The sequence below is a fragment of the Meriones unguiculatus genome, chromosome 2 (assembly GCF_030254825.1).
Source record: "Meriones unguiculatus strain TT.TT164.6M chromosome 2, Bangor_MerUng_6.1, whole genome shotgun sequence".
Classification (NCBI taxonomy): Eukaryota; Metazoa; Chordata; class Mammalia; order Rodentia; family Muridae; genus Meriones; species Meriones unguiculatus.
In genome coordinates, this window is record NC_083350.1 from 46,174,698 (window position 1) to 46,190,505 (window position 15,808).

Below are 15,808 nucleotides of genomic sequence, written 5' to 3' on the forward strand. Positions count from 1 at the left end.
CCACCTGCCTGCCTCTGCCTCCCAGGGGCTGGGATTAAAGGCGTGTGTCAGCCTGCCCAGAAGCTGTTTCCTTTTTAGTTCATGTTTTGCTCATGTTGGCTGAGATGACCAAAAGACTGCTAAGAGCAAAGCATTTATTTCTTGCCAGCAGGTTCCGGTGGTCAGGGTGTTTGCCTCAGGGGCGAGGACAGCTGTTGTCTGAGCTCCAAGAAACCCTGCACCATGACTGAGCCTTATAATTCATAGAGAAATGGCAACACTTCAGTATGAGGTTTTTTTTTTTTTTTTTTTTTCTATTTCCTCTCATTTTAACTCATACTTGTTGTTATTGTTATTGGTAGTTTAACTTTCCTCCAGGATGGGGTACTCTGATCACAAGTGTTTTATTCCTCTATGAGAGAAGAATGTGACTCATGTATTTAATTAGTTATAGGTTTAAATGATACAGCCAGAAATCTGTGCCTAAAGCTGTGGTCTAGGCGGTGGCCGAATCCATTTCCATCCTCCCTCTTGTTGAGTAGGCCACCGTTGACACTAGGCACTCATCACTCAGAGCGGTGGCCCACTTGTGATTCATTTTCTTGTTTTTAGCATGTTTGTTATGAATTTGGCCTTTATCCTGTGAGCCTTTGTGATTTGGCTTAGAAAACTGATCAGAAAAAAAAAATGCTTTAAAAATTTATTTTATTTTGTATTTTATTTTGTATTTGTGTGTGTACGTTTGTGTGGGTATATGTGGCTGGGTGTAGGAAGTATTTGAGAAATCAGATGTTTTGGAGCCCTTGGAAGTGGAGTTATAGGCAGTTGTGAGCTGCCTGAGGTAGATGCTGGGAACCAAAGGCGTGTACTTTTTACAAGAACAGAGAGGTCTCTTAACCCCTGGAAAACTGAATTTTGTGCCTTATATGTAAGAATTCTGAATATTGAAAATTTAAATTGAGTTAGGAAGCTCTATGGACTCTTAGATAAAAATACATTTTCCCCTAATTATTTTTTGGCTATGAAATTTTTTCTTTCCTAGATGAATCAACAGGACTCATCTATAGAAAGAGGATTGCTATCTGTAAGAATGTGGTTCCAGAAATGTTAAGAAAGGTAAATTCGCTTCAGAGTTTAATCACAGTGGATATAAAATTGAGGAATTTTAATAGTTACAGAAGAAGGCAGCATTTTCTGATCTAAAGTAGTGCTAGAATTTCCCATTGCCTCCAGTCTCATAGTTTTGTAGGGGAAATATTCCTTTCATGCTCATCCCAGTTTTGGCAGGTGCCGCATGTGATACTGTGTCTGTCCTTTCTGAGGAGGACTCTTCGTGGAGGTGGGGAGATTTGATGCTTATTTTTGTGGGTACCTGTGGCATCTTGAAAGAAGTGTTGTCTTTCCTAGTCTGCCCATGGCTAGCAATGGCCCTTAGGCAAGGACAATTACAAGTGAGAAGATTGTAAGTGTTAATCTCACTTTTGGGTAGGCAGGCCACACTTCTCTTTGTAATGCATTGTCAGAAATACTAGCTGTTTCTGGGAGCATGCTGTTCTTAGTGCCCCATGAAAGTCTTTTGGTGTGTAAAATAAACTCAATGATGCCAGAATGTTCATGATAGAAAACTGTTTTCTCCCTTTGAAACCCTTAAGCACTCGGGTGACTCTGTGTTGGATAGAGGTGAGTGCAAAATGTCATCTGCATGGCTTGAACCATATTCAGGTTTTTCTTCTTGATAAAGGGCCTCCCTCTGTAGCCCAGGCAGAGGTGGAACTCACTGTGTAGTCCAGGCTGGCCTCAAACTATGAATAACCCTCTTGCCTCAGCCATCTAAGTGCTGAGATTACAGATGTGTACCACCATGCCTAGCTGTAGAAGTAGTTAAAAAGTTTTTATTTATACTGAAAATTTCATACACGTACGCAATGTGTTGAGGTTATCTATCCCTCACTTCCCTCTCTAACTCTCTCAGACTCTCCAACACATCTCCCTCCCAACTTCATGTTTTCTCATTTCCATTTTGGTATTATTATTTTCAAGTTGTTGAGTCTAATTAGTGTTACCTGTGTGTGCTTGGGTTTGTGGTTATCTCCTGGGGCATGGGTACCCCTCCAGAGAAAAGTGACTCTTCCTCCCCTAGCAGACATCAGCTGTCAATGGCTCATCAGCTAAGCCCTCCCCCTCTGTACTGTCCATGCTGGAATTTTTAACCGGCTTGATCTTCTGCAGGTCTTCTGCGGGTATACACAGCTGTTGTGAGTCCATGCATGCAACAGCCATGTCATGTCGATAAGATAGCCTTCTGCAGCACCCCTCATCTCCATTCTTTCCTCTCTTTCGCCATGCTCCTTGAGCCTTGGGGTGACTGGTGTAGATGTCCTATCTATGCTGAGCACTCACTGTCACTTGGTCTCAGTACTTTGAATAGTTATGATCGTCTTCATTCACAATGTAGAATTTTTTTGTGTGTGTTTGTACAGAGATCCACCTGTGTCTGCTTCCTAAGTACTGGGATCAAAGGCATGTGCCACCACTGTCTGACACGTTGTAAGATTTTTGATGGGGGTCTTTTAAGACATAAGAGGAGAGCATCTTGACAGACACTTTAAAAAATTGCCCCAGAAGAGATTCCCTATGTGATGCAGAATGAAGCTGGGCACCTTCAGAGTAGCTTGCAAATTATACTGCTGTGTTTATACTAGGAAAAAGGGCAGCCTCCATCCAGCCCTCATTGTGGGTTAAAACACTGCTATTCTCTTAATGTAAAAAAGCTGGAACTACAAAGGAAATGAACTTCTTTTGACTTGCAGATGGCAAACTGTGTTGTAATTCCACAGCAAATTATCACCGGCTTTTCCAGAGTTCAGAACTGTCTTTGCCCTATATACGCACTTTGAATCTATTATTTAAAAAGGCATTCCAGTTCATCTTGTACCTCAATTCTTAAATAATTTAAGTCTCTGACTTGTACAATTCTGCCTTTGTAGCTTTCCTTGTCCTCTCTACCTGGGAAAGCATCGATTTCTAGGGACTGAACAGAGAATACAACGAGGAAAATATTTCACTTAATATTGCCCTGCATGGGAGCATGTAGGTGGGTCTGATGAGAATCCATCAACTCAAGAAGGTCTGCCCCAGAGGAGACCCAAAGCAGCTGATAATTTGTTTAGTGGCCTGTGTCAGTCCTGAGCCATTTGCAAGTCCTTGGCAGCATGTAGTGAGGCCACTGTGTGTCTGATTATCAGAGGCTGAGGGGGATAGCTGAAGTGCTGTCTGTTCATCAGGATCACAGGTCCCTCTGTTAGCCAAGACTGAGATGGGCCCCGGGCAGAGTCTTCATGTAGCTTGCTCTTCCTAGATTGAGAATGCTGTCCTCTTTCTGTTGGCCAGGTGAGTATTTTAAAGGTACCTGATATCCAGCTAGAAGAAGAATCATGGCTCAGTATTCGAAGAAGGAACATGGCTATCCAGAGCCATCTACTCACGTGGACGCAATACGCATCCTTGAGGGAAGAGTCTGTCTTCCGGGAAAGTGTGGAAAATCCAAACTGGTAAGATTACTTCTGTGTGTGTGTGTGTGTGTGTGTGTGTGTGTTGGATGTGTTGGGTGTGTGGATCAATACAGCAGCACACAATTTCATTCCTATGGTCTCTATTATACAGATATTTCACATTGTTTTCAATCATGTAAGCAATAGATGAATATATTTTCTTTTGGAGAAAATATGACAGAACTCAACTCTTGTCCAAATACCCTCTAAATTCTGGCGTTGTTTTTCTTTGGGTGTGTGTGTGTTTTCTGAGACAGGGTTTCTCAGTGTAGTCTTGGCTGTCTTAGACCAGGCTGTCCTCTAACTCGGAGATCCACCTGCCTCTGCCTCCCTGAGTGCTGAGGTTAAAGGCGTGTACCACCGCACCCAAGTAATTCTAGTATTTTCTTACCCTCCTCAAAGGCAATGAATGTCGCCAGTTTGTTGACTATTCCTTCGGGCCTTTAAAGGCAGTCTGGGTATTTAACAGAGTTTGAATAAGGACAATATTTTGCTGGATGTTATCTTGCTCTTGACCTTGTCAGTGGGCCCGCCTAACACCTGCCAATTCCAGCAGGGTTACGGAGGTGCTTGTACGGGGACTCAGCTAGCTTGCTTAGTTTGTATGTCTTTTTCACACATGTGGTTTTATGTCGTCTACATTTTTGTGTACTTTTTTTTTTTTACTTTTTACTTGCTTCTGAGCAGCTGTTTGTTTTCTGTTAATCCCTAAGGTAGAGAACATATACTCTGCTCTCTGTCTCCATGTAATAGATTCCATGGAGGAGCTCTGTGTTCGTGGAATCATGTCAGCTTGAGTTCACTGCCCAGAGGCCTTGTGTCCTAACTCCTTCCCATTGTGGGTTAAGGTTTCAGCACACAGGCCGGGGGCACCTGCGTGCAGGCAGCTCGTCTCTCGTGCCTGAGCCCTTGGGTTCCAGCCCTGGAAACCTAAAACGTGATGCAATAGAAAACATGTCTGCATATAAATTTTGCGAGTTATAAACATATAGCCTGTCACACGGATTCTTGCGCATTGCCTCTCAGTGTGCTAACACAGATTTACACTCCACAACAGCAGTCCCCAGAGGCTACTTCCCTGCGACATGGCCCGCAGTTAATTAATACACATTTTAATTTTTATAAGTACGGTGGGTGAGAACCAATCCTTAAAGAGAGATTTTAAAAATGATTTGTATATTTTTCTGTGTCTGGCATTTTATCTGCATGTATATATGTGTGCCACACGTGTGCCTCATGCCTGCAAGGGCCAGAAGAAGGCATTGAGTCCTCTGGAGTGGAGTTGCAGATGTCTGTGAGCTGCTGTGTGGGTGCTGGGAATGAAACCCAGCCTTTTGTAAGGGCAGCGCGGGCTTCTCAGCTGCCGAGACATCTCTCCTCGCCCCTTGTTGTTTGGTTTTGAGACAAGTGTCTTACTATTTATACTAACTTGTCTTAAACTCCTGGGCTTCTGCCATCCTCCTGCCTCAGCTTCTTCCGAGTCTGTCATCTTTTTTTGGCATCCAAAGACAGACTTTGAAACAGAAGTAAAACATTACACGTACTAAATGTTAACCATAACCATTACGGTGACTGATGTGATTTCAGAGGATAATTTACTGTGTTTTATTGTTACTGTTCTGTGTGACATGAAATCTTTTATTGTATATCTACAGTTTTAATGAAAATAATAAAGCCCTCCAACTACTAATTGTCCCCGTGTAAAAGCCATCCTTAAGGCCCAGCCTCTCTCCAGATCATTCCCATTGGCACAGCTCTGGCCATACAGCAGCCTCCTGGATGAGGAAGGAAGCTTGTCTTATTCGCATCAGAGGGAGAGTTATTGATCTAGTTTTTATTTTGCTGATGCCGAAAGTTGACATAGGACATGGGTGGTAGGAGTAAAGGCTGGGGCCGGAGAGCAGAGCTCTGTTGTTGGTATGCAGATGTAGCAAAAGGATGGCACTGCTTGATTCCATTCCTGTTTTCATTCTCTTTATTTTAGCATATTTTTTTTGCTATTGTTATTTAGTATTATATTTGGGCTATTGGATAGTCTTAAAAGCTGAACTGAACACTTGTACACGAAAGTTAAATTGTGATTCAACCTGATAATACTGGAGATTATTTTCACTGTCTTCTTTTTTAATCAGAAAAACTTCTGATTATGGGAAAAATGGCACATGACTCTGGTAGCTAATATTAATCAATTCTGGGGAACAAATCACATTAACTAGAGATCATGCTTATTTACATACTATTTACATATTATTTAGGTACTGTTCTCGGTCCATTCTTATTTGACTTGTACATTTCTGAACTTTTAGTGATTACAGTGTTATAATGAAAGTCTCTGCAGTTGCATGTTTTATCCCATATTTAGTTATTTTTTTGGAGTCAGGATCTTGTGACACCAAGGCTGGTCTTGAATTCATTACATAGCCAGAAATGACCTTGAACTTCTGATTCTCCTGCCTCTAGCTCCTGAGAACTAGAATTAGAGGTCTATGCTACCACATTTGGTGTATGTGTGCTTGGGATGCCATCTGAGGTTTTGGCATATGCTAGGCCAGGACTCTACCACCTGAGGTACACCCCAACTTGTTATTCTAAGAGTTTTTTATGACTCAGTTCTAGTTTGTAGTGTGCATAGGTGTATATACACAGAGAGAGAGAGAATGAATGAATATGAATGTGTGTCACCGAGGTCTTGGGCAAGCCAGGCAGGTGCTCTACCACTGAGCTGTCACCTCAGTTTTGCATAATTCAAAATACAGAAACAGAGATTGTGTGTATAACTGTTTACCGTTACCCTGCAAGACTCCGTTCCATGATTAGGTTTTGTGTTATCTCGGTACACCGTCCCCAGAAATGTTCCCTTTCCAATTTGAGAGTGATGGGACCAGGAACCTGCTGTTTTACCTCCACGCCAGATTTAAGTCCAGGAACTATGTGTATTCAGGGCTTTATGTATTTGGCATGGACCATCACCCATGTTTGTCACTGTCGTTCTTGTTGTACAGTGACTGGTGTTAGTAGGCCCAGGATGCCGTGTGGACTCTTTAGCGGATTTTGGTGTTCCCTGGACTCAGACTCCAGGCTGATGTTCTCCTTGCCCTATGAACTCTCAGGACAAACCAGAAAATAGAAAAGTGGACAAAACAACAGAACACAATTAAAGCTATCTCTTGTGGGAATGTGATTGTATTTGGAAAAAGGAGAATGGTGCCCTGTTTTAAATTTTTTGAAAGAAGAAAAAAAATAGTTTTTCCTTTCTAAAATCCTTCATTCTGAGGTAGGCTTATTAATTTCCTAGTATTCATGTTTGAACTGATTCTTCTCTAATTTCAATAATATATTTGATTTAATTCAATAAGTCCAAAATATTATCATATCTACATATAGTTAGTATAAACAACTGCTAAGGGACATCTTACAGAAATTCTAACAAGCCTCTGACACCTATCAACTAACATATGCCATTACTGTTCTGAGGGCCCAGAACCCACGTGTGGCCAGTGGCTGCCCAGGTCACATTGAATAAGAAGGCAGAGTGAACTTGCCATCTCCTCCCCTCAGCTTTGTGGCCTCAGAACTGAGGCTCATGTACTCTGACCAGTACGTTTATTAGTTTTGCGTGCTTGTTTTGTAATTATAACTTTTTGATGTACTTATTTTTTGTGTATGTGTGCTTGAGAGCATGTTTGCATGAATCATGGCATGTACTTGGAGGTCAGGGGATAACGTGCAGGAATTAGTTCTTACCTTGCAATATGTGAGTCCTGGAGACTGAACTCAGATTGTCAGGCTTGGAGGAGGAATTTTACCTGCTGAGACATCACTCTGGCTCTTTTAAAAAATAATAAAAGGAGCCAGGTGGTAGTGTATGGCTTTAATCCCAGCAGTCAGGAAGCAGAGGCCAGCCTGGTCTACTGAGCTAGTTCCAGGACAGCCAGGGCCATGCAAAAGAACCCAGACTCAAAACGAAAAAACAAACACACAGAAAAACAGAATTTAGTTTGTCAATACTTTCATACATGTATAATAATAAATTCTGGTCATTTTCACCCCCCATTGCTAGTTCTTGTCCTACTTTCTTTCCTGCTGAAACCATTCTTCCTAATGAGTCCCCCTTCTACTTTCATGTTTGTGTGTGTGTGTGTGTGTGTTTCATCAAATTAAATTAGGTTTGTTTACATGAGCATGATCTGGGGGCTACTTACTGGGAGGCGGGGTGGGCATTCAGTGACTACACCGTGGAGGAATGTTCCTTCCTTGTTGGTAACCACTTTCTGTCAGTAGATGCTCCAGGAGAGGTGGGGCCTTGTGGGACCCCTCCTCTTCTGTGATGGAAGGTTAAGAACCGTAGCTGCTATGAGTTCTTGAGTGTAACCTAGTTTTGAGTAATCTTTTTTGTTCTTCTTTTTCCTTTATAATAGACTTTTATTGTACTGTCTAGACCAAGATAGACGTACAGCTGCTTCAGTTTTAATCATTGCTGCTTTACCTAAGCTGTGTAGTTTTAAATGACAGTTGTCTTCTTGAAGGTTTTTGCCTTTTGCCCCTCATCCTACAACTATGTGTACTTTTTGTGGCGAGTTAAACTATCTGTATCTTGCTTCCCTTGGTGGAGTCTTGGTACAGTTTTTGCTTTTGGGTGACATGATGATTCTTCTAGCCCCCAAGAGTAGCTTTCTCAGTGGCCCAAACTGAGCTATTCCGTGTCCAACACTCCTGCCCTGTGCTCTGATGGCTCCCATCTGACTTTAAAATGCTCAGCTGAGTGTATACCAAGAACGTTGCAGGTTCATTTCATATAAAAATTTCAGTAAGGCCATTCCCAGAATAGAGTACAATGGATGTAGAAAGCACACATGAAATTTTACAAACAGGTTAAATTAATGGGTTGAACAGTCTGGTTTTACAGTTTTATAGAGGCTCCCCAGGTGAATATTACTCATTTTAATAAATAGGTATGTAACCTTTGAAGTTTTCAATTTTAGTTTTCTTGGCTAAAAGTGCCAAGTTTCAAGTAATTATCTGACAAATCAAATAGTCTGATTCATATCTTTCGAGAGGTCATTGTTGGACACTTTCTCTGGGTACTCTTTCTTCTCTTTCTTCTTCCGGAGTCTGATTGTGCTTGTTTCAGCAGCTGATGTAGCAGTGGGGTGGCTTCTGTGAGACCTCAAGGTTGGCACTGTCCTCTTTTGATCAATTTCCAGGCTCATGGTTACCTGACTGTTAGCATCCTCAGGCTCTACTCACCTCACCTGGCAATTATTTCCGAGCCTCAGTCCTGATGCTGAAGGGCTTGAGGGCATTGTTACGTAACAGCCTGAATAAGTACCATTGTACTCATCTGCAGACACAACTCCCTCTGCTCGTATTGACCTTGATTTCCAAGGCACCAGAGGGTGACCTAACAATTACCAGAATGCATCACTGGTAATGACAGGCTGAGCCACAAGGCCTCTTCTGCTTCGACTCAACGTCCGAGTGGAGCCTTATTGGGCTCAGAATGGCTGCCCTCTAACAGTACCCCATTTGCCTTCTGAGGTTGGGTTCACATAGTCAAAGTCTGTTCTGGTCTCCTTATCTGTACTTCCTGTCTTGTGGGGGTTTTGCCCCGATGTCATGGTTTTCTGTAACCCAGAGTCAAGCAAAATGTATAGCACACAAAGAAGCTCCTGCCTCTTTGACAAATAAGTGATTAATGTTCATGGGATTCAGGTGTTACATCTAGTCCATACTGGGAGTGATAGAAGGAAGAGGGAAGGGTTGACACAGGGCAGAGGGCGGGTAGAACTTGGGAAACTCTGGTGAGATTGGGTAGAAGGAGGTGTGCAGTGATGCGCAGAGCTCTCATCGAAGCTCTTGGTCACCTATGTGCTCTTTGCTCTGCGAAAGGTTGGCTTTAGCTCCCTTTTAGAGTAATGTGAAGATTTGGTAAGGTCCGAAGTGGGACTGCTGTACTCTCGGAGGGTGTGAACACGGGGTTAGTGCAAGCTGTTGTCACTAATGGTGAGGAAATGTTTCTGAGGTTGGGTAGCTCTCAAAAGGAACTATGTTTGAAAAGTGATGATAATTGAGTTGGAAACAGGGATGTTTAGCTAGGAGAGCATTCCATGGCACTTACAACTGAAAGCTTTTGAAATGTCTTAGTGGACATCTATTGATTTTTTTTTTTTAATCCTCCATTGGTTTAGAGTTGTGTCTTAGTCCGAGGTTCAGAGGGGAATTAGGTGCACACGTGTTGCCGTGGGTCTGGTTTTCTAGAGGCTCCAGGCGACTCTGCCCAGGAGCTTTGCAAACTTTGATAGCTAGCTGCCGTCCTGTGGCCTTACTGATAAGCAGATACACAGCTGGCATCCCTTTGGAACTCTATCCTCATTTTTGCAAAGTCCTTGGTAATCTTGTAAAGCGTGACATGAAATTGATAATCTTACTCTCCAGCAAACAGCAAACATTTCCCAGTGCGGGGTTAGGGGTGAGAAACTATGCTAAAGAGCCCAGGAAACTCTCAACAGCCCCCTGAGTGTATGTGAGCAGAATGATTGGAGAAGGGAAGGGGTGAAGAAGGGAGACTTGAGTGAGCCTGATGCATGAGAAAGTGTGTGGTATCGTCTGCTGTTAGGGAGCATGCATTGTGGGTGCATTTTATTTATTTATTTTTATTTTTATTTATTTATTTTTTTTTACTTTTCATCTGTTAATTTTTTATTTTGAGAACATTTACTTGATTGTTTTTTTTTTTTTCAATGCAGTTTATTCAGGAACATTGAACAATCCTCGGACCCCGGGGAAAGCCAGCCCACAGCTTAAATAGCCTCTGGGTAGCCAACCCAGGCGTGCCATGGGGGCAATGCAGATAGGTCCACATACATGGAAGCAAGTCAGATCCTCGGCCTTAGCCAAATGTGGAGTTGTTCGTGACAGAGAGCACTCACCGTCGGGAAGGTGGAAGGCGGAAACCAGCTCCATCTTTAAGGCATAGCATTCCGCAGCTCTCTACAGTTCCCCCATTTGTTTTAGACGCATCAGGCAAGAGTAGAGGTCTGATCTCTGATATTAGAAATAAATTGGGACTTTGTACAGATGTTCATTTAGGTGTCATCCACCCAAAGAGCATCAGACCGTCCGATACCTTTTTCTCAGAGGCGGGACCTGGGGCATCAACCCGCATGCAATCAGACATGCTCTTCTCTGGGTCCAAAGCGGCTGACCCTGAGTGCAGTGCTTAGCCTCGCATCCTGAGCGTATCATTTTAGCTTTTTATGGTATCCAACCATGCTTGGGGAGAATGTCCTGCTTCAATGGCTGTAAAGGCCTGAATGATCATGGCTGCATCACACTGTTGTGAGACTCTAATCTTGCATATATACCACAGGCAAACCAAGGAGACCAACACCAGAAGGCCTGCTAACACTCCCATGCCCGCCCATTCCTTCAGATGATTCATGGCTGCAGCAATCCATGTTGATAATCCTGTGGCTAGTCCTGCGTCCACTCCGGTAGAATTTACTATAACAATGGCCACTCTCAGCTGCTCCATCGTAGTATCGAATTCTCCAGTCCAATTACCTAAAATATAGCTCGACAATTGTTTAGACAGATTTGCAGCACAGGAAAAATTCTCATGTTGTATGCTAGTGACACAAAGTCCAGCATACTTTCATTGACAGCCAGGTTGAGCGATTTGCCATAGGGTATCAATTTGCTCCTGCAAGAGGTCAATCCTCTGATTTTGCACCTGTAATGAATTAAATACTTGGAATATTAAAATGATAGTGTTTTATCAGCCAGGCAATGATGTGGTACTGAACCTAAAGTCCCGAGACAATCAAGAGGACCACGGTGACAGTCCCCCGACCCAGATCTGCCTTCACTGTCATGAGGCTCATTCACCCAGAAGCTTGATTGCCATCAGAGCTGGACTGTATTTTGTCAGAGTGACAAAACATCTGGGGGGGGGAACCCTACAACTTAATGGATGCACCGTTTATTGTCTCACCATTCCAGGGATCCATCTGCATGGCCAGATGGTTCTGTTGCTTTCAGTCAAGCTTGTTTTAGGGTGTGGATGTCATTAAGGAAGGGTACGGCAGAGAAAAGCCACTCACCCTCAGCATCCAACAAGAAGAGGCAGGGATGGGGGTGGGGAGGGGTGTGGAGATGAGGGGGAGTGAAGGAAGAGGGAGGAAGCGGGGCAGGAGGGAGAGAATGAAACCTCTTCAGAGGTCTTCATGCCGTGGAGGAAGGGCATACGCACCTCTGCAGGGCAGAGAAAAGCCACTCACCTCATAGCAGCTAGGAAGGAGAGAAGAAGAAGTGGGAGGGATGGAAAGAATGAGCCTGAGCTCTTCAGATGTTCTATTTCGTCCTTTTCATCTGCCTCCCACTCATCCATTTATTACCTCAAACTTGCCACCGTCCACTCATTTCTAAAAAGCCCTGCCTCTATATGTTGTCTTGGGGATCAAGCCTTCCACATATGAACTTTGAGGCGATGTTCCACACCCAAACTGTAGGGAGGGAGTGCTGGTTAGTTCTGTGACAACTTAGAAGAGTGAACTTCAGCTGAGAAAGGCTCCCATCAGTTTGGCCTGTAGTTAGGTCTGTTGGGACGTGTTATTGGTTAATGACTGATGTGGGAGGCCCAGCCTACTGTGGGTAGTTCCTGGACTGCATAAAAAAGCAAGCTGAGCCAGTATGTGTCTTCTGGAGCACCTTAGACAGATGGCTTTATCCAACTGTGGGGCAGTTTAGGCAATAGGTTTTAATCTCATTTTACAGAGGAGACAGTTCCAGAGAGCTTCAGGGCTTTATTTATGTGATGGGGAAGCAAGGTGAGATGAGGATCCAAGAGATCTGATTTCTCGAGTGGCCTCACCAATACCTCTCCTGAAGTGCAGCCTGTCTGTCTGTTCAGTAGGTCAACGTAGCTTGTCCGCTTGCTTATGTTACATTTTAATTTGTATCGTGTTTGTGAACACAACTTTAGTAGGCACTCGGGTGCTGAAAACTGTGCATTTGGGAGCTCAGTAGCCTGTGTGGGTTCTCCGGGGGTTCGTGGTTTCAGAAATGGGTTTGGCCAGCTAGCATGGGCGAGACCACATGATCTGGTGTGGTTGACACAAGTCTCAGCCGGGGTGGGGGTGGGGTATCTCGGCAGCAGTGTTAGGTCTGGGCTATATTCAGGAAGTGGGCGTGCAGACTGGAAAGCCCCTCGTCTCCTCTGGGGCATCTTTCTGTGTGGTTGTAGAAGGCCCCAGACCCTGACTGGAACCACATCATGACACCACATCATGACACCAGTGGAACATTTCCCTCCTCCCCTCAAAGGCGCTTTAATTAAATTTTCCTCATGAAGATAATTAGACAAGATTTGCCACACCTAGCCAGCCAGTAATCCTGGCCAGGACCTCATTAAGAGACTTTGCTTTCCTGGGAACTGCCCGTTTGCCCTCTCCAAGTCACTGACCCTGTGCGCTGGGGTTTAGTTTCAGCCACGTTTTCCCCCTGGATTCTTCTTTCCCTAAATTTAGAAGAAAAAAAAATCTTAGTCAAAATAGGAGTCTTGGTTGTTTAAACTACTGTTAACTTCCGAGCTCCTAGATTTGGACTGTGTGTTTTCTTTCATGAATCTGGTGTGTTGTATGTTGGATTGCCTGAGTGAGCCGGTCCCATTCACAGATGTTGCTGCTGGCTGGTCCCTCAGCTGGTGAAGGCTGCCCCCTACTGACCTCAACAAGTGGACAGTACGTGGCCTTTTCCACCCTTCTTCCTGTGCTCCCCCTTTCCTGCCTGATGTACTTACTGATTTCTTACCACATATGAGTTATTACAATTGATGCTATAATTGAGGAAAAGAAAGGAGATACTTCTACTTAGAATTTTTTTTGGCATTTTCCAGTTGGATATTTGACTGCTAGATACTATAATGATGTGCACACTCACACTTAGAAGCGTGGTGTATATGTTCATAACAGCACTGTTGAAAGTACACCTCAGTGGGGCCCGTTCTACATGTCAGTAGAACATGTGGATAAGTAAGTAGATAAGCTAACAAGTGGATAAGTAAGGTAGAGTGTTTTCAGCAGGTGGACTGTTACGCAGCAATGAAACGGCATCCCATAGCTCCATGCAGCGAACAGGTTTAAGTCAGTGCCTGAGCACTTAGGCTTTATCTGCCCACTTCAGTAAGCAGGCAGTGATGCCATCACTGATTTGTGGTGGGGTGGGGTGAAGTAGAATTCCATCCTAGAGACAAGGACCCCAGGGGGAGGCGGTTGGCTTAGAAGTGAGAAGAAAGGGCAGCAGCAGTAGTAAAGACCAGCTAGGCATGGCCTACTGAGAGTCAGTTGAAATAATCTGAGCGTGTGATCAGTGACTGATGAGATTTCTGGAACTGTACCACTTGTGGGTGATGATCTCCCAGACCACCGTCAGTGAGTGGGGCAGAGAAAGCGGAAGATTTTGAGTTATCGGCGATGGCTCCGTATGGGATCAACCCTACAGCTTCTTCACGTTTATCTAGAGAAACTAATTTTCAAAGCAGCCTCTGGGGATGTGCCATGTAGCGTGTGACGTACACTGTTGCCGTGGAGCATCCCGAGTGTGAAGGAGATTGTGAAAATGTGTGTGAGATGTGGTACAGTCCTCTCCATAGGCTTGGCAGAGAGGAAGGCAGAGGAGGAAAATCTGACTCACTATGCATGCTTCACTCACTTCACGTACAGGACCAGGGAAGAAGAACGAACCTTCCAGAGTGCAGGGTAAGGAGAGAGCTAGGAGGTGACCAGATGGTGGGCTAGCCTGTGCTAGCTGCACCTTTGCTGAAAATAGCTCTTGGTTGCACAGAGCGTATCGAGGATGGTCTATCATTTCTATGGAAATGATAGTCTTGACTTTACTATTAATTTTATGTGATTGTCAAAGTAATGCATACCCATTCTGTAAAGTTTATAAACGGCAGGAGAGTATAGTAAATTAGTAGTAGCTCTATTCTAATGCGTGCAGATTTTGTTAACATTACATCTCAGCCAGCGCATCTTGTTCTGTATCCTCTTTTAAAGCTTATTTATTGTGTATGGGCATCTGGCCTGCGTGTTGTCTGTGCACCACATACGTGCCACGGCTATTGAGGCCAGGAGGAAGCACTGTGACCTCTGTGAGTGGAGTTTTTGTTTTCTTTTAAAATTTATGTTTGTATGTGGGTTTATGCAGGCATACGCATGTGTGTTTTTGCATGTGTGCATGTGCGTGTGTGCATGCGTGTGTGTGTGTGTGTGTGTGTGTGTGTGTGTTAGGAGCTGATGACTCGCTGATGTTAAAGAATGCCCTTGTTTGTTGGGCCTCCTAATGTTTCACCTTGTTTGTCACTTCACTACACCAGGGAAGCTGCCTGGTGAGCTACGGGAGTTTCCTGGAATTGGCCCTTCTCCCCTTCTCCCCTTCCTGTCTCCCCATAAATCCACTGGGGTTACAGACATGGTCCACCACACCTAGCTGTACATGGGTGCTGGGAATCTGAACTCAGGTCCTCTTACCTGAGCAACCATTTATCCACCAAGCTCTCTCCTCAGATGTAGCTCCTTCCGTTTTTCAGCTAACACAACACAAAAGAGAACAGCGAGAGGAAACGATGTCTCATAAGCAGCTGTGCGTTTCAGAGACATTTAAACTGAGGCTGGACTGGACGAGAGGCATTTGGGGTAGTCTTGTGTCACAAGGAGAAGATGCTCTGGGGGAAATGCAGTGTTTTCTTCTCTGACAGTCTTAAAGTATAGGAGAATGAACTCCCATCTTGTGGATGCCAAAGATATGACCCCTGTACCACCCTGCTGGTCTCTGACACGTGGACAAACCCTGAGCATGCTTTTTGGAGGACTCCCTCCTCAAACTGGCAGAAAGAAATATTGGTTAGAATATGATCAAAGAGAGACTTTGATTAATCCCTCACCTACGCTCGCCTGAGGACTGAAGAGTTCATCTCTCCTGAAGAGCTTCTCATTTTTAAATATTAAAGTCATTGTAAGAGTCTACTCTGACTAATCCATAATAAAGACAGGAAGTATTAGTGTCACTAGAATTCAGGTTTACACGAACAAAGCATTTTAAGTGAGCTTAAATCCAAGAAGCTGGTTAGGCAGAGGTGTATGTGTCAGATTGGGTAGGATGACTCTCTCTGTGTGTACACGTGTGCGTTTGTTTGTGTGTGCATGTGTGTGTTTGTGTGTGTGTGTGTGTAGGAGCAGGAAGAGGAAGGTGAAGGAGGAGGCAGAAAGGAGGCCTAA

General features: G+C 44.0%; 1 protein-coding gene across 3 annotated transcripts in view; it reads left to right on the forward strand.

Moving 5' to 3' along the window:
- The window catches only part of Prelid2 (PRELI domain containing 2), an 82,145-nt gene that overhangs the window by 23,205 nt on the left and 43,132 nt on the right, over window positions 1-15,808 (forward strand). For all 3 annotated transcript variants that reach the window (XM_060377339.1, XM_021650736.2, XM_021650735.2), the window contains exons 3-4: window positions 1,022-1,095; window positions 3,370-3,530. In XM_060377339.1, coding sequence (XP_060233322.1) covers window positions 1,022-1,095; window positions 3,370-3,530 — 235 coding nt within the window. The remainder of the gene's footprint in view (window positions 1-1,021; window positions 1,096-3,369; window positions 3,531-15,808) is intronic.